Source organism: Anser cygnoides, chromosome 11, assembly GCF_040182565.1.
Source record: "Anser cygnoides isolate HZ-2024a breed goose chromosome 11, Taihu_goose_T2T_genome, whole genome shotgun sequence".
Taxonomy (NCBI): Eukaryota; Metazoa; Chordata; class Aves; order Anseriformes; family Anatidae; genus Anser; species Anser cygnoides.
The window spans coordinates 12038463-12059778 of NC_089883.1; the positions used below are offsets into that span (position 1 = coordinate 12038463).

The 21316-nt window shown below is 63.1% G+C and overlaps 2 protein-coding genes across 17 annotated transcripts; one reads left to right on the forward strand and one right to left on the reverse strand.

Moving 5' to 3' along the window:
* The first annotated feature begins 832 nt into the window (after positions 1-832).
* On the forward strand, positions 833-8409 carry PARP6 (poly(ADP-ribose) polymerase family member 6). 5 transcript variants are annotated; one of them, XM_048081473.2, is made up of 22 exons: positions 833-988; positions 2123-2200; positions 2319-2413; positions 2619-2679; positions 2784-2874; positions 2955-3021; positions 3282-3431; positions 3681-3858; positions 4073-4126; positions 4384-4479; positions 4568-4660; positions 4788-4913; positions 5005-5070; positions 5204-5271; positions 5458-5506; positions 5928-6037; positions 6139-6211; positions 6365-6434; positions 6934-7013; positions 7117-7180; positions 7328-7412; positions 7483-8409. In XM_048081473.2, exons 1-22 carry the CDS (start codon positions 986-988, stop codon positions 7583-7585), a joined length of 1860 nt encoding a protein of 619 aa, XP_047937430.1. In that variant the 5' UTR covers positions 833-985; the 3' UTR covers positions 7586-8409. The 5 variants fall into 5 exon arrangements, 4 of the variants coding, with proteins under 4 accessions (XP_047937430.1, XP_047937431.1, XP_047937432.1 ...); XM_048081474.2 differs by having other exon boundaries at positions 3681-3831; positions 5925-6037; XM_048081475.2 differs by having other exon boundaries at positions 3681-3831.
* Positions 8410-8553: 144 nt separating this feature from the next.
* On the reverse strand, positions 8554-20119 carry CELF6 (CUGBP Elav-like family member 6). Of its 12 annotated transcripts, none has more exons than XM_048081484.2 (13): positions 19818-20119; positions 17303-17385; positions 14320-14368; positions 13134-13259; positions 12968-13047; positions 12364-12507; positions 12066-12210; positions 11819-11968; positions 11618-11680; positions 10848-10928; positions 10605-10748; positions 9938-10093; positions 8554-9682 (listed from the first exon to the last, which is right to left on the reverse strand). In XM_048081484.2, the coding sequence occupies exons 1-12, from the start codon at positions 20101-20103 to the stop codon at positions 9966-9968; spliced, it is 1479 nt and encodes a 492-aa protein (XP_047937441.2). In that variant the 5' UTR covers positions 20104-20119; the 3' UTR covers positions 8554-9682; positions 9938-9965. The 12 variants fall into 12 exon arrangements, with proteins under 12 accessions (XP_047937441.2, XP_066859816.1, XP_047937438.2 ...); XM_067003715.1 differs by having other exon boundaries at positions 10848-10925; positions 13134-13262; XM_048081481.2 differs by having other exon boundaries at positions 13134-13262.
* Between the last annotated feature and the right edge of the window lie 1197 nt (positions 20120-21316).

A 21316-nucleotide genomic window follows, 5' to 3' on the forward strand; every position in this document is an offset into this window, starting at 1 on the left:
CCTTCCTCACGTGCCCAGCGCCTGGTGGCACCTTGGGTAAAGTCCAAGGCGGTGACAGGGACAAGGTGTGGGGTGTCCTCATGGCACTGTGGGGTGCGGCAGGGTGCGATGTCCTTGTGCCCTGCCGAAAAGGGGGGACAGAGGCAGGAACACTGGGCTGGGGACGTTGGGGACCCCATGCCAGCACCGTGGGGACCTTCTGCTGGGACCGTGGGGACACTGCTGGGGACACTGGGAACCCCATGGGGACATTCTGCATTGGGACCAGGGGATCCTGGTGCTGGGACAATGTGCCAGCACCATGGGGAGGGGACACTGGGGACCTCATGCCAGCAATGTATGGACCCACTGTGGGCACCCAGTGCCAGCACCTCGGGATCACTGTGCTGGGGACATCGGGGACACTGAGTTATGACCAAGGGGACACAGTGTGGGGTTGTGAGGGACCGCGGGGACCCTGTGCAGGGGACATGGGGGACACTGAGTGGGGATCATGGTGAACAACGCGGGGCCTTGAGGGACCACAGGGACCTCGTTCAGGGGACATGGGGGACACTGGGTGGGGACCAACACAGGGCTGTGAGGGACCTTGGGACGTTGTGCAAGGGGACATGGGGGTCACTGAGTGGGGACCATGCTGAACAACATGGGGCCGTGAGGGACCACAGGGCCCTTGTGCAGGGGACATGGGGACACTGTGTGGGGACCAACGTGGGGTTGTGAGGGACCGCAGGGGACCAGGGGGACCTGCACCGGGGATGCCGTGTCCCCCTCCCCCCCCCCACACGCACACTTGGGGTGTCCCTAGGGACACCGGGGGACATTTTGGGGTTCGGTGCCGGGGTCCCCGCGGTGACGTCACCGCCCGGGCGGCGTTGCTGGGAGACGGAGGCGCCGGGGCCCTGACGTCAAGGCCCGATGGCCGCCCGCCCGCCCGGCAGCATGGAGGCGGCAGGGCTGGGGGCAGGCCGCCGCCAGCGCTGAGATGGTGAGGGGACGGCGATGGGGACGGGGACGAGGGGACAGGGGGACGGGGACAACATCCCCCCCCCCCCCCCTTCATTCGGGGCCTGGCGGTGGTGGCGGGACCAGGCCTCGCCGCACAGGCCAGCACGGGGATGGCGGTGGCAGCGCTGAGGGGGGGACGGCAGCGAGCGTGGGCTTCGGGTCCCCCCGTGTCCCCTCCATGTCCCTTTGTGTCCCCCTGTGTCCCCCACAAATGGCTCCTGTGGGGTGGGAGCCCCCCGATGAGGGAGGGAGGGGCGAGGTGCAGCTCCCCCCCCTCGGCTGCAGGGTCCCTGGGTGGTGGTGTGCGGGTCCCCCCCTGCCTGTACCCCATAACCTGAACCCTAAACCTGTCCCCAAACCCAACCCCTAAACCTGCACCCCCAAATCTGTCATCCAAACCTGCACCCTCCTGCCTGCACCCCAAGCCTGCACTCCGAAACCTGTACCCCCCAAATACCTGTATCCCCAAACCTGCACCCCCCTCCTGCCTGCTCTGTAAACCTGCACCCACAAACCTGCCCCCTAAATCAGTCCCACAAACCTGTACCCCCAAACCTGCACCCTTCATTATGCACCCACCAAGTCTGCACCCCCAAACTGCTTTCCCTGCCTACACCTCAAACCTGTACCCCCAAACTTGCACCCCCAAACTGCTTCCCCCACCTATACCCCAAACCTTCCCCATGCCTGTTACCTGGACCTGAATCCCCAAACTTGCACCTCCCAATCTGCCCCCCAAACCTACACCTCCAAACCTATATCCCTCCATCTGCACCCCCAAACCTGCCCCCAAGCTTGCTCCCCCCAATCTGCCTCTCCCAAATCTGCCCCCCAACCCAGCTTCCCCATCTGCTCCTTGAAACCTGTACCCCCAAACCTGGCCCCCCAACCTCCCTGCAGTCTTCCCCCTCAGTCTCTCCCCCCAAACCTTCACCCTCCTCAACCTGCAACCACAAACCTCCCCCCAAAATCTCCCCCCCAAAACCTGCTCCCTCAGCCTGCCCTCAAACCCATCCAACCTCCCTTTCCAACCCCCCCAATCTGTTCCCTGAAGCCCCCTCCCCAAAATTCTCTCCCCCCCCTAACTCTCTGCCCCCCAATCTGCTCCCCCCAGGACCTCAAGGGCCAGTACTGGACGGACGATGACTCCGACGGGGACAATGAGTCCGAGGAGTTCCTCTACGGGGTGCAGGTAAAGCCGCTGCTGGGGACAGGTGCCACTGGGCACTTGGGGGGCTCAGGGAGCCCCTGCCCCCTTACAAGGGTCTGGGGGCTCCATGTTTGACAATGCCACGGGCGCTGTGCTGTAGGGGACCTGCGCCGCCGACCTGTACCGCCACCCGCAGCTGGACGCCGACATCGAGGCCGTGAAGGAGATCTACAGCGAGAATGCCGTGTCCGTCAGGTGTGCACCATGACATCCCTGGGGCCCCTGGCTGTGACAACAACTTGTCACCCACTCGTGGCACCCCCAGGTCCCCTGCACTCTCCCCATGCCACCCCGGGACGCAGGGAACCACGTGTGCCCATCACGATGCCCACAAGGCCACCCGCTGTGGCACAGGGGGCATGCCAGCCTCACCCCGTCCCCTCACCTCATGTTGTTGCAGGGAGTATGGGACCATCGACGACGTGGACATTGACCTCCACGTGAACATCAGCTTCCTCGATGTGAGTCCCCGTGGCACAGGGGGTGTCCCCAGCATGGGATGCTGGTGGGGTGTCCCCTGGGTTCCCTGGATCCAGCTGGGGTCCCCATGGCTGTCCCTCGGCAGGAGGAGGTGGCGACAGCGTGGAAGGTGCTTCGGACGGAGCCCATTGTCCTGCGCCTGCGCTTCTCCCTCTCCCAGTACCTCGATGGCCCCGGTGAGTGGGGCTGGGCAGTCGGGGAGTCCCCGTGTGCCCGTGGGACGGGCGCTGGGTGACGAGCGGCTCGCTCTCGGCAGAACCGTCCATCGAGGTCTTCCAGCCATCCAACAAGGAGGGCTTCGGGCTGGGTCTGCAGCTGAAGAAGTAAGAGCCGAAACACCGCGGGGACCCGGGGTGGTAGGGAGGTGGCTTGGGAGTGTTTTGCCTCAAAAGCATCCGGGTGCCCCTGTCCCCATCATGCCACGTCTGCTTGCCCGCCGTACAGCCCCAGGATGGGATTGTCACAGGGTTTTGGTGACGAGGAGCTGGGGGGCAGGGGGCACCCGGCAGAACACCCCCAGCTTGGCCAAAGCACCCTTGGGTGCTGGCACCCTGCTGGGGCACCCATGCCACCTCTCTGCCAGGATCCTGGGCATGTTCACATCCCAGCAATGGAAACACCTCAGCAACGACTTCCTGAAGACCCAGCAGGAGAAGCGGCACAGTTGGTTCAAGACGAGCGGCACCATCAAGAAGTTCCGAGCGGGCCTCAGCATCTTCTCCCCCATCCCCAAGTAAGGTTCCAGCCGTGTCCCCAGGGTCCCAGCCCCCGTCACCTTCACCAGGGACCCTCGCTCCTCTGTCACCATGCCTCAGTTTCCCCATTTGCACCTCGGATGCTGCCAAGGAGAGCGGGAGCTCCCAAAAACACACAGGAAGGCACAAATTGGGTGCTGGATTTAGGGGGAAGGAGAAGCCAGGAGGGAAACCGCCATCTGGGGAGGGTGACGGTGACAAGCGGCCCCCCGGTCCTGTGCCCGCAGGTCGCCCAGCTTCCCCGTCATCCCGGACTCGGTGCTGAAGGGCAAGCTGGGCGCGCCCGAGGTGCGTGTCAACCGCCTGATGAACCGCTCCGTCTCCTGCACGGTGAAGAACCCCAAGGGGGAGGTTTTCGGCTACGCCCCCAGCACCCAGGCAGGTGTCGCCCCCTTCAACATCCTGGTGGGTGCCAACCCCGCATCGGGGCTCACTTTGCTCTCCCTCCCCTTCTCCTACCCCCAGCCGCGTGGCATCGGGGCAGGTGGCACGTCCCCGGTGTGGCCGTGTCCCCCTGGGAGGGTGTTGGGGGCACCCGGGGCCTTCGGGGGCTCCCGATGCGGCAGGGGGTGTGTGGGGAAAGGGTAACACAGCTGGCACTGCTCCGGCTCTGTCGCAGGTTGGTGGCCACTGCAAGAACGTCCCCACGCTGGAGTACGGCTTCCTCGTCCAAGTGAGCGCCCTGCATCCCGCTGGGACCTAGCCCAGCACCCAGAGCGTTGTCCCCTCTGTCCCTTGTCGCACTTGTCCCCATCCCGCTACCCAGAGCATCTTCTCCACTGCCCCACATCCCGCTAGGGTTTCCAAAGCAGGGTCTGGCTCCTGCCGTGGTCCCTCGCAGTGGTCCCAAACGTCTCCCAGGCGCCAGGGGCCCGAGTGGCCGGGCCACCACTGCCACCATGGGGCTGACTCCCACATCCTGCCCCGCAGATCATGAAGTACGCGGAGCAGCGCATCCCGACGCTCAACGAGTACTGCGTGGTGTGCGACGAGCAGCACGTCTTCCAGAACGGCTCCATGCTCAAGGTGCGGTGCTGGCAGCGGCCGGGCGGGCACAAGTGTCACCCCGTGTCGCTGTCACCAATGCCACACGTGGTGCCTGTCCCCTCCACAGCCGGCCGTGTGCACCCGGGAGCTGTGCGTCTTCTCCTTCTACACCCTGGGCGTGATGTCCGGCGCAGCGGAGGAGGTGGCCACAGGTGCTGAGGTACGGGGACCGGGGGTGCGGTGGGTGCGTGGCACGAGGGTGGCATCTCTGGGATGACCAAAGCGACGTCTCCTTGGGGTGCTGCCCTGACCCCGTTTCTGTGCCACCTGACCATCTCCATGCCCAGGTGGTGGACCTGCTGGTGGCCATGTGCCGCGCTGCGCTGGAGTCTCCTCGCAAAAGCATCATCTTTGAGCCTTACCCCTCTGTGGTGGACCCCAACGACCCCAAAACGCTCGCCTTCAACCCCAAGGTAAGCAGCGGGGCAGCAGTGGGGCAGCGCTCCCCAGTGCCAGGGCTGCAGAACCCCTCCGACGGCCGCCCCTCTGCTGCCCCATGTGCAGAAGAAGAACTACGAGCGGCTGCAGAAGGCCCTGGACAGCGTGATGTCCATCCGGGAGATGACCCAGGTATGTGGCGTGGCCCCAGCCCAACATTTTGGCCCCGTGTGAGACCCTTCATGCCATTGGCTGGCATTTTGGTGCCCTTCACGGGTGGGTGGGTGGGTGACAGCGGCTCTCACCTCCACCGTGCCTCTGCCAGGGCTCCTATCTGGAGATCAAGAAGCAGATGGACAAGCTGGACCCCCTGGCACATCCCCTCCTGCAATGGTAAGGCCGAGGGTGCTGCAGGGGACGGGGTTGGGGCTCAAGCCCCTTGCTCCATCGTGGTTGCTTTCTCCTGGGGTTTGCGACCACCCACCAGGCAGCACCCGAGGCTCAGGGACAGGGTGGGACTCGCATCCTGGGTCAAACCACCCTGTCTGACCTCTTTCTCCTCCTCCTCCTCTTCCCAAGGATCATCTCCAGCAACAGGTCCCACATCGTCAAGCTGCCTCTCAGCAGGGTAAGTGGCCCAGCTAGGACGGGGATAGAGCTGCACGGGCATGGGATGCAGGATGTAGGGTGTGGGATGTAAGGTACAGGTGGTGGGATGCATGATATGGGATGTAGGATGTCGCTACGGGATGTGTGCCCAGAATATGGGGCATCGGATGCAGGCTGTGGGACAGAGGATGGAGGATTTGGGATGCGGGAGGTGGGATACAGGACAAGAGCCAGGAGATGCTGCGGACAGCGATGGGTGAGCTCCGATGGCTCCTGGCCCTTGCGCCATGGCCAAGCCCTCCGGCCGGGCTCTGGGCAGTCGCACTGAGCTGGGGTGGGCGTGGGGTTGGGGACTGCCGTGCATGATCTGTGTCTGTCTGTCTGTCTGTCCTCTCTCCCCGCCGGCGCCGCCTTTGCTCTTCCCTTTCCGCTGGTAGCAGCTGAAGTTCATGCACACCTCACACCAGTTCCTCCTGCTGAGCAGCCCCCCGGCCAAGGAAGCCCGTTTCCGCACTGCCAAGAAGCTCTACGGCAGCACCTTCGCTTTCCAGTGAGCTACCGGGGGGCGGTGGGGGGCTGGTGGGACCCCCATGGGGCACCGCGGGGCTGGGCGCTGTGGGGCCGGGGCTGACACAATGCTGGCTCTTGCAGCGGCTCTCACATTGAGAACTGGCACTCCATCCTCCGCAACGGGCTAGTCAACGCGTCCTACACCAAACTGCAGGTACTGCTGGCTGCCGCCGGCCCCAAATCCGGGCGGGAGGGCAGGGAGGGATGTGGGCAGCCCCAGGGATGCTGCTCGCCGCCGCCGCGGCCCGTGCCCCATGCCCAGGCTGCTGTGGGCCCCGTGTCGCTCACCCCGGTGTTTTCCTGCAAGCTGCATGGAGCAGCCTATGGCAAGGGCATCTATCTGAGCCCCATCTCCAGTATTTCCTTTGGATACTCAGGTAAGAGGCTGCCTGCACCGCTCCATCCCGCCTGTGCTCCCACCCCACTCCCTGCATGGGCCCGGGGCTGCTCGGTGCCGTGCCGGCTGGAGGAGCTGCGTGGGAACAGGGTGCTGAGGCCTCCTGGCCGCATCCCGTATCCATCCTCCCCACACCAGCCTCTCCCTGCCAACCCGGGGCTTTCGGATGCACCCTTTTGGTCACCGGGGAAAAAAATACAAATAAATCAGCATTTTCCAGGCTCAAAAAATGACTTTAAGGTGTCACAATGGCCACTTCTTCCTTTTGCCAGCTCTGAAAGCCGCTGCTCCCTCTGTGGGGGTTCCCAGGGTTCAGCTGCAGGACGGGAGCATCCCGCATGGCCGTCCCCGCGGGTGTCTGTGGCATGTGTCCTCACCTGTCCCCATGTCACCCCGGGGAGCTCCTGCCCGCTGGCCGCAGCATCCCCCCTGGGGTGCCCTGCGGGCGGGGAGTGACGGCGCCGTGTCGCTTTCCACAGGGATGGGGAAAGGGCAGCACCGGATGCCTTCGAAGGACGAGCTGGTGCAGAGGTACAACCGGATGAACACCATCCCCCAGGTGACGTGGCGGGGGACACAGCGGTGGGGGTCAGGGACGGGGCCGGGGAGGTGTCGGGGACCGGAGCAGGACGGGGGGTTGACGCCGTCTGCTCTCCCCGCAGACCCGCTCCATCCAGTCCCGCTTCCTCCAGAGCCGCAACCTGAACTGCATCGCGCTTTGCGAAGGTGCGGGGCCGCGTGGGGTGGCGGGGGGACGGGCAGCGCCCACCTCCCCAGCTGGGCACCACAGGGGGCTTGGGGTCCCCAGCGCAAAGTCCCGGTGCCCGTCTGTCACCCGTCACCCGCCTGACAGCCCCTTCCTCCCCTCGGCAGTCATCACCTCCAAGGACCTGCAGAAGCACGGCAACATCTGGGTCTGCCCCGTCTCGGACCACGTCTGCACCCGCTTCTTCTTTGTGTGAGTCCTGCCGCCCCCCGCACTCGCGCCCGGCCCCCACGGGCCCCCCTCACCCTCTCTACCCCTCCAGGTACGAAGACGGCCAAGTGGGAGACGCCAATATCAATACTCAGGACCCCAAAATCCAGAAGGAGATCATGCGTGTGATCGGGACTCAGGTGTACACAAACTGAGCGGCTGGGACCCGCCGCGGCGCTCCCGGGCGCTGAGCGATGGCCCCTGGCCGAGGATGGGCGAGCGGGTTTCGTGCCGGCTGGGCGACGCGCGCGGCTCCGGGCAGGGCAGAAGCGGGGGCACCGACGCTGGCGGCACCTCCCTGTACATAGGCGTAAAGCGGCGAGCGCGCAGCGGGCGGGTTGAGCGGTCCCTTGTCCCCACATCGTCCCCGACCCAGCGTGGGGCACGGCGCGTGCCCGGTGGTGGCTGTCCCTCCTCACGTTTACAGCGACGGCGTTTTTACCGAAGTCGAGAAACTGAAGCAAAAAAAAAAAAAAAAAACATGCAAAAACAAAAAACAGACAAAAAAAGAGAAAAGAAATCTGTCACGGTGTAGTAAAATTCTTTGAACGCCCTGGTGGGCAGGGGCTGTGGGGAAGGGACGGGGATGTAGCTTCGCGCCGCGGTTAACCGTGGTCCTGGGGTTAACCCGAAATAAATAAAAAACCCAAACTGCCCTTCCCCGCTGCACTGCAGCTGAGACCATGCCATCGTTTTTTGCTTAGGTTTGTGGGCTTTTTTTTCCCTTAAAAATAAAATGAATAAAGCCACTTTCCCACGTTTACTGAAGTCTCCCAGTGTGGCAGCGAGGGGACACCCAAGGGGACGCGGCAATGCCCTGCGAAAGCTCCCCATCGCTCCGAAACAATGCTGACACTGCGGGCAAGCGGTGCTGGGGGCCTGCTCCTGCCCCAGAGACGCTGCCCGCACCCACTTCTCTGGCTTGTGGGGGCAAATTCCTTCAGGAAATGTCAATTTCCAGAAAAAAAAAAGCAAAGCAAAACCCCAAAACGAGAGGCTGCTGGTGCACGTTGGGTCCCGTCCCATTTCCTTCTCCAGGGAAGCGTGGCCGCACCAGCACCGCCCTGGCTCGCAGCAGGACTCCAGCATGCAGTGATTGCTCCAAAGAACAAACCAAGGTGAAGATTTTGACAAAATAATTTTATTTTGCTTCGCTTCATTTCTGCCGAAACCTCACATTTTTTATTTTTTAATTTTTTTGGCTGAAAAACAAACGGAAAAAAAAACACAAAAGGGCCAAAGAACCAAATCGCTTCGCCGTCTCCCGCAGGCGACCGAGGGGCTCTTTTGACCAGATTTGGCTGCTGGGGCCACTGCAACCACCCCAAAATCCCTCAACATCCCCCCTCCCCGGCGCTCAGCCGCAAATCAGCCCCCCCAGACCGAGCCCTTAAGCTCCTCTTGGCGCCGCTCGCAGCTCTTGCGCCCGAGGTTTTTCTTAAATCTTTTTTTTTTCTTCTTCCTGTTTTTTTTTGTGTGTTTTTTTTTAAATTAATTTATTTATATATATATTTAAAAAAGCAATAGTCCTTTGGTCCCTAAACTCTAAGGAATGATATGACTCTGAAACAAGTAATCCTATGTCCCTGTGCCAGTGACAAGCAGGGGGAAGTGCGTGTCCCGCCACCCTGCTCCATGGGATATATATATATATACTTATTTATATATATCTTCTGTAAGTCCAACATCCTTTTATCCTTTTTTTTCCCTCTTTTTCCCAGCCAGACGTGGAAAAAACTATCACGATTTCTCTTTCCAAACAAGCATCCTCCAGGTGAAGCGCCCAAGGCTGGTCCCTTCCCGCTGCCTTTGGTTTGAAGTCCGCTTGGAGCCTCTGTTCCTCATTCCTCCTGGGAAATTTGTAGCAGCAAATGAGTGCTTTAAAAAGGTAGCTCACGTCCCGGCCGCCCGGGCCTTGGTCCTCTCTCCCGGCGAGGGATTTGGCGAGTCCCAGCGAGCGGCCAGCAGCGAATCTGAGCCCCGCTACCACTGCCGCGTCGCTCTCCTTCCTGCCTTCCTCGCTCTCTCAATCCCGTTAAGAAACAAACAAGACCATTTGGATAAAAAAAAAAAAAATCAAAAAGGAAAAGAAAAGCTACGACCAGAATGGCTCTCTTCTTCGCGTTTTTTTCTTCATCGCCTCCTCCTCCTATTCCTCCTCCTCCGGGACATGTTGCAAAGAAAGAGAGTTACGGGTTTGGATACTGCACTTGGGGAAGGGGAAAGTCGTCAGACACCGCGGGACGCCCGACCTGCAAGACAGCGAAGGCTCTGTGAGCGATCCACGGCTGCTGGGCAGGATCCGTCCCACCCCGGCAGTGCCCAGCTGAAGCACTAATCCCACATCACTGGGATTTTACCCAAAATAGACGCTCTTTATCTCAGGCGCCCAGCCCCACACACTCTTCTGGGAGCAGAGCGCCCAGCACATGCATGAGGGCATTTCTGGAGAAAATCCGGCTCAAACCAGTGGTGCTGCAGGTGACACCACCAGGTCCCCACCTTACCTCTCCGTAGGGCCAGGGTGGGCAGGGGTCAGTAGGGTCTGTTGGCATCTTTCGGCCGCTTTAGCTGGACTTTTAGCCTCTTCATGCCGATCTGGAAGCCGTTCATGGCCTGAATGGCTGCCTGAGCGCTAGTCGGATTGTCAAAACTGACGAAACCTGGGGGCGAGGGACGGGGCGACAGAAGGGGGGACAGTTTGTCACCACCAGCATCACACCTCGCTGCTCGACTTCAACAGGGTCACGGCCCAACTTCATCATGGACCCCATGCTCCCCCAGATGGGCTCACAAAGCCCAGGAATGGCCTCTGGGGTGGGGAGGTCTGGGGGGACAGCGAAGCCCCAAACTGCAGGGCGCTGGGTGATGACATCTCTGGGGACACCGAGGTTTGTGAGGACATCAAGGTGACGGGGCCTGTGGGGACTCTGGGGTGAGAGGATCCACAGGGACACGGGGTTGACAGGGTCTGTGGGGACACTGGGGTGATGAGGTCTGGGGACACGAAGGTGATGCAGTGACATCCTAATTAGCGGCAGCAGGAGGTTATGTCCTTCTGTCCTGGCACGGTGTGGTCCTTCAGCCCTGGGGTGACAGCCACCACGCTGCTTTGGGTTTGGTCACCCATCGGTGCTGCCCGGCCACCGGGGAGAGCCCCAGACGGTGACTTACCAAAGCATTTACTCTGGTTGGTGGCACGGTCCACAAAGACTTTGGCAGAGATGACATTGCCGAAAGGCAAGAACATCTGCGTGAGCTCTGCATCCCCGAACTCCTGGGGCAGGTGATAAATAAACAGGTTACAGCCTTCGGGACCTGGGTGACACACAAAGGACAGGGCCACATGTCAGCCACGAGGCGGGGGCCACCGGGAGCGGCAGAGCAGCCGGCCCCGCAGCGGGGTGCCCCCCTTACCTTCCCGCTGCTGCTGCGGGATGATGGGCGCTTGCTGGGGGAAGGCTTGGCTGATGGGCGCGTAGGCGGTGGGATATGCTGCTGGAACAGAGAAACACGGCGCTGAGACCCTGGCACAGGATGGGGACCGGCCCCCGGAGGGATGTCCCCAACTGCCACCCTCGCTGGCCCCAGCGGGGCTTCATCACCGCGTCCCCAGCACGTGAGGTTTGGTGGCACAGAGGTCTGAGCAGAGCCATGGTCGCTGCTCGGGTGGTGGCTGCTTCCTGAGGCCCCGTTCCTCCCTTGTGGCATCGGGGTGGGACGTGGCACCGTGGGAGGGCGCAATTGGGCTTCAAAAGCCTTTCTGGGGTGCTGGCTCCCCCTGCAGTGCAGCCTGCCTCTGCCAGCAGGGCCCTGGCCTGCGGGAACGGCTCTCCCAGTAGGGATGCTGAGGGCACCAGTAACACGGCCTTAAGGTGGAGGAAAGAGGCTTTTATCAACTTTTGGTTGGCCAAAACAATGACCAGGGGTCAGAAGCTTTGTTTTCTGTTGCAAAGCTGGAAATCGCCACCGGTGCTCCTAATTAAATACCAACTGCCGGGCTCAGAGTACTTCCACAGCTTGCTCTGACACCCTTCTCTCGCTGCATTACTGCGCTAACCCGTGCCCGGGACGCGTGGGGCCGCGCTGCCCAGCTTTGACCCCCCTGCGGCGCTCACAGCCCCCCTCCAGGAACCGGCACAGAGCAGAGCGGGGAGAGAGGGAGACGTGCAAGCGAGGTTTGAGACCTGCATAGTGCTGCATGCCCGCGTAGGCTTGCTGGAGGGGATCTGCCACTGTGGGGCTTTGAGCTGGGAAGAGAAAAGAAGGGAGAAGGAAGAGAGTAAGCGAGGGAAAGCCGAGGATGACCAGCTCCCAGCACGCGTCCCCGGCACCAGGGAGCGCGTCCGAGCCCCCCCACGCTGCATGGGGCGGTGTGAGGACGGCACCTGGGTAGGGGTGGATGCCGTTGGTGTAGATGGTCTCAGAGGCGGGCTGCCCGTTGGTCTGCGGCGGCAGGGGGCTGAAGCCGTTCACCCCGATCGGCGTGGCGATGCTGGGCACGGGCGCCGTGCTGATGCCGGGGGGGGTGCTCGTACCTGCGGCCCCGCGGGCAGGAGGGAGGGCATCAGCGCCGGCGTCCCCCCGCCGAGGCCACCAAGGAGGTGGGTGGTGGGGTGAAACCAGGGGCTGTACCTGAAGAAGGGGTGAGGGGGGCAGCCACCAGCCCGCTGACGTTGAAGGCGGCCATTTGCTGCATCTGGGCGGCAGCGATGGCGGCCATGGGGTTCAGGCAGGTCCCCTGCGCCGCCGCCATCAGGGCCGCCTGCTGCTGCATGATCTGAAGGGGGAAGGAAAAACAAAGGGAGGAAAGAGGGAAAAGTGAGCGAGGTGCAGAGGAAGAAAGAGGCAAGGGAGGATAAATTAGCATTTCCAGCACGTTCCCCGAAAAAAGACGTGTCCCCTCCCGTGCTGACCCCATGCCACCTCCTACCGCTTGCGTGTAGGCCCCGTAGGCACCGAACTGGATGGTCATGGGGTTGAAGATGCCCAGCTGCCCTGCCATCTGATGCATCCGCCGCAGGGTCCTCTCCTTGTCTGTGTCCGCAAACTTCACCACCAGGCTGGATGAGGCGCCCTACAGCGGGGGCGAGATGGGGCTGACAGCGGGGCCACCGGCCTGGCGTGACCCCAAAATGTCACCCTGTTCTGGGGACGACCTGCTGGCTCCCGGCAGCCGCAGCGTCCTCGCCCCGCAGCCCTGGGATGCCGCCTGGTTGGCAGCAGCAAGCAGTGATCGATGCGAGGTTTAATTACAGCCGTCTTTCCTCCCGGCGGCTGCTCCCTGACCGCTGTTTTCCTTTCCCCCTCGCTCACGGTTTTGACCTTCGGTGTTAATTAAATCACACCTTTCTCCTGGAGCGAGGGAATTAGCCCCACGCACCCACCCCCAGCGTGAGGAAAGGATGAACCTCAGGGTGATGTGGACAACAAACTGGGATTTTGATCCAATTAGACAGATCAAATTAGCCCGTGATTGGATTATGGAGACAGCACAGGGGGTAGGATGAGAGCCACGGGGCGCGCCCGGCGCTTACCGGCATGGTTTGGCTGCCGTGCAGGCTGTTGATGGCAGCCTGCGCCTCGGCGTGGCTGCCATACTTCACAAAGGCACAACCTGCGGGCAGAGCGGGGGCACGGGAGAGGTGGTTTGTGGGGGCTGCCCGGCTGGCAGCTCCCATCCCCCAGCTCCCTGTTTCCCACCTTTGCTGGCTCCGTCGGGCCCGCGGAGGATGGTGCACTCCTCGATCTGGCCAAAGGGCTCAAAGAGGCGCCGGACGTCGTCCTCGCTCTGCTGCTTCCCCAGCATGCCCACAAAGAGCTTCCTGTCTTCTAAAAGCAAAGCAGAGCCCGTCGGCAAGGGGGACGCCACGCGCCGTTCCCTCCCCTGTGCCAGGTTTGCAAATGGTCGTGGAGGAAAAAGAGGCTGGGGAGGGAGGGAGGCCAGCAGCACCAGTGCAGAACCCCGTGGTGGAGACGCAGGGTTCTTCCTCCCCATCCTACAAAACGCACGGGGTGGGAACCCTCTCCAGTGGGGGGGTTTCTTAGGGGTGAGGCGGGGCTGAGGACCAGGATCCTGCTCCCGTGGTGCCAATGCTGTCCTGTGCCACAGGACGCGTAGCGATGTGGCTGGGGAACAAAGCCCACAAAACCCCAGCAATTGCATTCGTATGATTGACTATCAGAATAACCCGCAGTCCCCGGCCGTGCCCGGGGGACATCAATAACCCAAACACGAGAGAAGGGAGAGTAAATAATGAGAATTTCATGATTATTACCAGCATCTGTCTTGCGCGGCCGCACGGTCCCGCCGCGCGCTAATGGCATTTGACAAAGAAAATAAGGTGCCCTGTCAGAGCGTTGCCGGGGAAATAAATAAATAACAGCAGGAGACGATTAATGCACCGTCCGTTAAGGTACCGGGAAAATTAGTTAAGGGAATAGGGCTCACGCATTGTCTGGTTAAACATAAACCATCTCCCTGCGAAGGCGGCCGAGCGTCGCCTCCTGGGCGAGGGGCCTGGAGTTGGGCACCCAAGCTCACCCATCGATTTTTAATCCCTCACCAATTATGCTCGGTAAGTGGGTAATTTATTTGCTGTGTCCCTCCAGGACGCGCTCGGAGCAGCTGTGTTGTGCCAAAGAACCGCGGCGTGCTGTGGATGCGTGGATGCCCGCCCCGGCCAGAAGGACAGGGCGCAGCTGGCCGTCACGCCAACATCCTGCAGGTCCCCGCGCGGCTAAGGTCCCTGAGGGCCTTTGGGACTCAACAGCATCATGAGAAGTGCCAGGTCTCAGCCCTCTGACTTGAAACGTTGCCAAGCCACGTGCTCAGGGCATCCATCGGGCGGCCCCACGCCCTTTCAGGTGGCTCGGGGGGTGCACCTACCTCCTCGTCCCTCGCTGTCCGCCGGCTTCACCTGGATGGGGCGGTTCATCTGCAACACACAACCGGGAGCAGGCGGTCGGCGGCGGTGCCACAGCCCCCGGTGACACCTTCCATGGGGAAGGGCAGGATTTGTGGGCATGGGACAAGAGCACGGCACGGGGACAGAGCGGAGGGTCCAGCCCCAGCCCTGCGGGGCTGGCTGCGCTTTGGGGGCGGCAGGTGCCCCCCGCTGCCTGGTGAGGCCACGCGGTGGCAGTGAGGACGTGCACGGGTGTGACGCGTGCCAGGCGCTGTGTCGTCCCTGCACCCATGGGCGTGACGTGTGTGTGCACCAGGACGCAGGGACAGTGCGAGCGTCCCCACAGCCATGCCTGCCTGGCCCAGTGCCGCACGGGGCCATTTCTCCTTCCCACCTCTCTCCCCCTCCTCTTCCCCCCTTTTTTTCTGAAAACGCGCTACAATTACGGCAGTTTCCACGGCAACAAGCGTGCATCCCCCGCGCTGCCGCGCCATGTGCTTGATAGGGTCGTCACGGCAACGGCAGGCTGACACGCGTGCACCCAGCATGCGTGTGGGGGGTGTCACGCATGCAACACGCCACGGGTGTGCCGGGAACGTATTGCACGGCCTGGGCGCACGACAGTGGTGCGCGAGGACGTGCATGCAACGGGCGTGTAAAGACGGGCACGCGCGTCAGGCTGGACACCCGCAGGAGGCAGCCACCCATACAAGGATGTGCCCCGAAATGCCACCGCCGCCACCGCGGTGGCACCCCCAGAGCTGGGTGGGGGCAGCACCGGCCCCCAGGTGATGATGATGATGAGGAAGGCTCAATGAGGAGGAGGAGGAAGGCTCGGGAAGAAGAGGAGGGCGGTTTCCACGGCAACCGCCTCGTCTCCCGGGAAACGCGGGGAGGAGATGTCAGCGCAGAGGCAGGGATGCTCGGGGAGGGGACCGATGGACACGGGGTCCCTGCATCCTGCTGTCACAGCTGGGAGGAGGGACCCCATTTTGGGGGGCGGGGGGGAGGCGCTGCCGGTCGCGTTCACCAGCACGGCGGCCTCTGATGGAAGATCTCTCCCGTTCCTGCCGTGATACACTCAACATAATGAACCCAGTGCGTGTGATTTAGAATAACATTTCGGAGCCGCAGAGCGCCGTTTTGGTGTGCCTCCCGTCTCCGCCTGCCGCTTATGGACCCACATCGGTCCTCCGAGAGCGGCTGATGTTTGGGAACACCGGGCCGCGGGGACCCACCAACCTCCCCCGGGGCTGCGTTGTGCCGGGGAGAAAACCAGAAAGGGTTTTTCGGTACCCCCGGGCTCGCTGAGCGCTCCCACACGCGTCTGTTGTGCCCACGGCCTCACACCCACACTTGCACGCGTGCCGTGCACGCCCGCAGCCTGGTGCATGCCCGTGCCAGCACGCCTCTGTGCACCGCCGTGCACGCTTGCGCCCGCGCAGCCCCACGTCCGCCCGTCCTCGCACGCCCTCGGCGCAACCGCACGCCCACGTGCAGCCGCACGCCGGCCCCACGCGCACGTGCAGGTGGCCGTACGCCCCTCTGGGTGTGCGAGCTGCACCGCACGCACACCCACGGCCCCCGCGCGCAGACACCCACTTACCGTCTGCACGCCCGCTCGCTCCCACCAGCACCCCCTTGCACACCCCACTAAACCCTGCGTCCCCCCGTCGCGCACCCCCTTGCACACACACACACACGCACGCACAGACGCACGCACACACGCGCTGCCCCCCCGCAGCCGGGCGGGGCCGTGCCGAGCCGTGCCGGCGGACAAAGGCGGGGGCCCTACCTCGATGCAGAGGATCTTGGAGCCGGCGGGCACCCACAGCACGGGCGGCCGCGGGCCCGGCGCCGGCACCTGCGGCAGCTGCATGGCCCGGCTCGGCCCGGCCCGGCTCGGCCCGCTTCGAGCCGGCCCGGCCCGGCTCCACCCGCGGCGGCTCGGCTGGGTCCGGCCCGGCTCGGCTCGGCTCGGCTCGGTTCGCGCAGCGGCGCGCGCGGGAGGCGGGGCGGGGGCGGGGCCGAGCCGGACCGAGCCGGGCCGGGCCGAGCCGGGGAGGGGCGGGGCTTCGGCGGGGCCACGCCCCCCTCGCCGCGCCAGGGGGCGAGCACGAGCACGGGGGCGAGCGCGAGCAGCGCGCACCCGCAGAGGCGCGCCCACGCGGCGAGGAGCGGGGCCCGGGGCCGCGTGCCCGGCGCGGGGCGGGGCGGGCGGGCTCGTCCCGCAGCCCCCCGCCGTTCACTCTGAAGCCTACTGACGTGCAGCGGGAAGGCGGGGTGGGGACGGCGCCCTCGGCGGCGCCCTCCGGCCCCGTAACAAAAGGGCTCCCCGCACGCCCGAGGTCGGCGTGTGTATTTACGGGCCTCGCGCTTTCCCCAGCCAAGCGGCTGCCCTATCGATTTTGATTTAGGAGAATAATTAAATATTTATTTTCACTTTGTTAAAGCTCGGGAGGTCGGAGCCCACAGAAAGCGCAGCGGCACGCGGGCGGGAGAAAATCAATGCCTCGGTTTGCGGCCGCTGGAGCGGCTCCTGCGCCCTGCGCTGGGACCCCGCTGTGCCCTGGCACCCTGGCGTGTCACCCAGGGGTGACAAACCCACCCCTGTGGAGGGGGATTTGTTAAAATGTGACGAGCCTGCGTTTAATTGGGCTGCGTTTGAGCGCGCACCCAGCACCCACAGAGCTGGTGTCATCCCCAGTCTCCTGGCCACTCCGGCGTCGTCCCCAAGCGCTAGGCTGAGTGCTCTGAACTCATCACAGCGGTGATGCGGTGACACAAGGCACAGCTGAGGCCACAGCCCCCCTGTGCAGAGCATCCCCTGAGCCAAAGCGATGCCTATGCACGCTGCATGTGCCCAGCACAGCACCCACTGCACCCATGGCACCGCGGATGGGCAGGGGAGGTCGATGCGGTGCCAACCCCTAAATCTCGCCCCGATTCCCGGCTGTCACTTACCCCTGGCAGCGTCTTCTGCTCGTGCAGGGCACTCTGAGCCTTCAGGGCTGAGTCGCGGGCGCAGTAGGTGAGAAAGGCACAGCCTGCAGAGATGGGGAGACAGGATTAGCGTCTGGCCTGGTACCCATCGCAATGCCCCGAGCACCCCAAATTCCAGCACCGGGTGGCTAACGTGGCTCTGGGGCGCATCAGCACCCGGACACCCATCCTGGGACCACGTGCACGTGAGCAAAACCGCCAGCCCTGAGCTCAGCCCCAAAGCAGAGAGGGAGATGTTAATGCAAAAGAGACGAGGGAGCAGCAGGAGGAAGGTGAGGGTGCACAGTGAGGCCAGCAGCTCTCCGGCCCCAAGCACAGCACCGGGGAGCCCTGGGGAAAGCTGCAGCCAAAGTCCTCCGGGAAGCAGGTTTCCAAGAGTCGATGCCGCGCACCCCGGAGCATCCTCCCCGCTGCAGATGGCATCGCGCCGCGAAGGCTCCTCCAGCATCACGTCGCGGCGCTTCGGGAATCAGAAATGCGCCCGGGGCGAGGTTTTCCCACGCTGACTCACGCTGCCGAGCGCTCGCTCACCCCACGGCTCACGCGGCAGGGACGGGGCCGGCTCTCTTCTGTCCCCACGGGAGCATCCCGGGTCCCCGTGCCGCCGCGCCGCTCCCTATCCGAGGGCTCCCCGTATTTGCCGAGGTCACATCCATAAGCTTCTGAAAGTGATATTAAAACAGCAGCAAAACAGTTTCCCTTCAACAAAGTAAATATTTAATGAATAAAATTGACATTGATGCATTTTTAATATTGGCACAATTAAATCCGCCAGCTGATTAAGTATTAATAACTCTTAATAAGTACAATCAGCGTGCCTCGGAGGAGAGGGAGCGTGGCAGCGGGGCGGGGGGCGCCGAGGGATGGGGTCCTTCAGCCACCCTGGGTCCTGGGCACATCAGCCCCTGTGGGGGCAAAGACAGAGCCCCTTTGGTTAAATATTAGGTGGAAAACGGAGGTCGATGCAGTGGCTCGCTTCAGCCCCGAGCTGTGGGTGCCTCTGCCTTCCCAGCCGCCTGCGTTTCCAGTGTTTGCCATTTGTAATCAAGCTGGCTTCCTCCTCTCTGCTCTCTTTTCCTTTTTTTTCCCCTCTGCGGGCAATGATGTGGACGGTGCCCAGGAGAAGTTCGGAGGGCAGCAGCGGCAGCCACGTTTCCCCTCAGAGGCTCGCCAGGAGCAAGGACAGCATTTGATTAGAGGAGCATCCGCAATAACATTGTGTTCCTGGGCCAGGGCGGTCAAAACCTGTGCTGGACAAAGTGCCATTGGGGCCGGCATGGTGCAATCCCCTTGTCCTAGGGCACAAATTCAGCTTCGGAGGCATTTTGGAGGCCTTGGTGCTGAGAATGAAGGAGTCCAGGAGTCGTCCCAGGCCGAAGGGTACCGATACACCAGCATCCACTAGCGCCAAGTTTCGGCTTCCAAAAATGTCCCGGAGTGCGGTGACAGCTTGCGGAAGAGCACGAGGTCCCATCCAGGTGACACCCAGAGCTCCACGGTCCCACTCTGGTGCGGTGGACCCAGGTGGGCATCCCCAGCCCAGGCAGTGCCCAGAACAGCCGGTGGCTGCTCCCAAGGCAGGTGGGAACACCCCACATCTAGGTGGGTGCCTCCTGCTTGGGCGGTTGTCCCCGTCCCAGGGGTTTCTTTGCTTCAGACACGTGCCTCCACCTCAGGAGTGCCCCTCTACAGGGGTACCCCAACCTCAGAGGTACCTGCACCTCATGGTGCCCCAGCTCTGGGGTACCTACACCTGTGGGGCACCTACACACCTCATGGTGCATTTACCTCAGCGATGCCTCCACCTCAGGGGTAACTTCATCTCACGATACCACACCTCAGAGGTACCTCCACCTCAGGTCTACCTCGAGATCGGGGATAACTTCACCTCATGATGTCCCATCCCATGGAGCCCTACCTCAGGGGAGCCTCCACCTCATGGTACCCACCTCAGGGCTGCCTCCACTTCAAGGGTGCCTTCCCCTCAGGCATACCTCCAGATCAGGGGTGCCTCCAACCCACTGTACCCACCTCAGGGGTGCCTCCAACTTGGGGGTGCCTCCACCTCATGGTGTCCCATCTCACGGAGCCCTGCCTCAGGGAAGCCTGCACCTCATGGTAACCACCTCAGGGTTGCCACCACCTCAGGGCTGCCTCCACCTCATAATGTCTCACCTCAGGGGCACCTCCACCTCAGGGCCGCCTCCACCTCACGGAGCCCCACCTCGGGGGTGCCCCCACCTCATGATGTCCCACCCCATGATGTCCCACCCGAGGGGTGCATCGTCCTCACAGAGCCCCTACCTCACGGAGCCCTACCTCAGGGCTGCCTCCACCTCAGGGCTGCCTCCACCTCAGGGCTGCCTCCACCTCAGGGCACCCACCTCGGGGGTGCCCCCACCCCGTGATGTCGCACCTCAGGAGCCCCACCTGAGGAGCCCACGGCCGCCGGCGCCCCGCCGCGGGCCGCCCGTACCTTTGTGCATGCCGGTGAAGCGGTCCTTGAGCACGGTGAGCTCGTAGATGCGCCCGAACTCCTCGAAGAGCGGCTTGAGGTCGCTCTCCTCCAGGTTGCGCGGGATCTGCCCCACGAAGAGCTTGATGGCGTCGTGGTCCTTCATGGCGATGGCGCCGGCCGGGTGGCTCAGCCCGTTCACCCGGCCGCTGTTCGCGGTGCTGAACGCCGCCCCCGCCGGGCCCGGGCCCGCCCCCGCCTCCGCCGCCGCCGCCGCCGCCGCCACGCCGCTGCCCGCCGCGGCCATGGCCGCTCCGCGCCGCGCCCCGCCCCGCCCGCCCCGCTCGGCGCCGCTCGGGACCGCTCGGGACCGCTCGGAACCGCTCGGAACCGCTCGGCGCCGCTCGGCTCGGCCCGGCCGCGCTCGGCCCCCCCCCCTCCGCCCGGTGACGTCAGCCGGCCGGCCCCGGCCGGGCGCGGGGCATTAGCATAATGAGGGAGCGGCGGCCAATCCCGCGCCGGCCCCGCCCACCGCTGCCTGCGTCATCGCGGCCGGGCCCCGCCCCCGCCCGCCCCCGCCCTCGGTAGGCTTCAGAGTTAACGCCCGGGGGCCGTGAGGGCACGGCCCGGGGCGGCCGCAATTAGGCGGCAGCCGTTAAGTGGGGGCGCGCGGAGCAGAGGCCGGGCGTGGGGCGCTCGGCTCCCCACAACGGGAGGCAGGCGGCACGCGGGTGTGCAGCCACATGCGTGTGTGTGCGGCCATAAGCATGTGTGTCTGCAAGATACACGTCCTGCAAGTGTGTGCAAGTGTGCAAGCCGGTACATGCTGCAAGTGTGTGCAAGTGTGCACATGTATGTGTTACAAGTACGTGCAAGTGTGCGAGCATGCACATGCATGTGTTGAAGGTGTGTGCAAATGTGCAAACATGCACGTGTTGCAAGTGTCTGCGAGCATGCACATGCATGTGTTGCAAGTGTGTCCAAGTATGCAAGCATACACACGTGTGTGCAACTGTGCAAGCGTGGACATGCACATGGTGCAAGTCTGTGCAAGTATGCAAGAATGCACATGCATGTGTTGCAAGCACGCACATGTTGCATGTGTAAGTATGCAACTGTGCAAACACATGCATGCATTGCAAGTGTGTACAAATGGTTGCAAGCACCTGCAAACAGTTGCAAGCACATGCAAATGCAGGCCTGTATTGCAAGCCAGTGCAATCACACACTTGCACAGACACCTGTGTGAATGTGTTTGCGACTTGTGTTTGCAAGCATATGTGTGCATATGCATGCAAATGTGGACACAGGTACAAGTATGTGCACGTTCATGCAGCACATGCATGTGCACATGCACCCAGCTGCACACGTGTGCGTGCACGGGCAGGAGCTGCCTCCGCGGAGGCTCCCGCCCCGGGCAGGGCTGAGGCTGGACCTCCTGGCGCTCCCAGGGGGGCGGCTTCATACAGAAAATGAAAATTAATTCCTACAGCACGGAGCGGCATTTAATTCCCAACAAA

Coding starts and splice junctions, on each gene's coding strand:
- PARP6 (XM_048081472.2), top strand. Junction 2,414..2,618: donor GAGAATGCCGTGTCCGTCAG/GTGTGCACCATG, acceptor ATGTTGTTGCAG/GGAGTATGGGACCATCGACG. Junction 2,875..2,954: donor CCAGTACCTCGATGGCCCCG/GTGAGTGGGGCT, acceptor CGCTCTCGGCAG/AACCGTCCATCGAGGTCTTC.
- CELF6 (XM_048081481.2), bottom strand. CDS start 20,103: ATGGCCGCGGCGGGCAGCGGCGTGGCGGCGGCGGCGGCGGCGGCGGAG. Junction 11,969..12,065: donor CCCCCTCACCCCTTCTTCAG/GTACAGCCCCTG, acceptor GCGGGGCCGCAG/GTACGAGCACCCCCCCCGGC. Junction 10,094..10,604: donor CAACCAGAGTAAATGCTTTG/GTAAGTCACCGT, acceptor CCTCGCCCCCAG/GTTTCGTCAGTTTTGACAAT.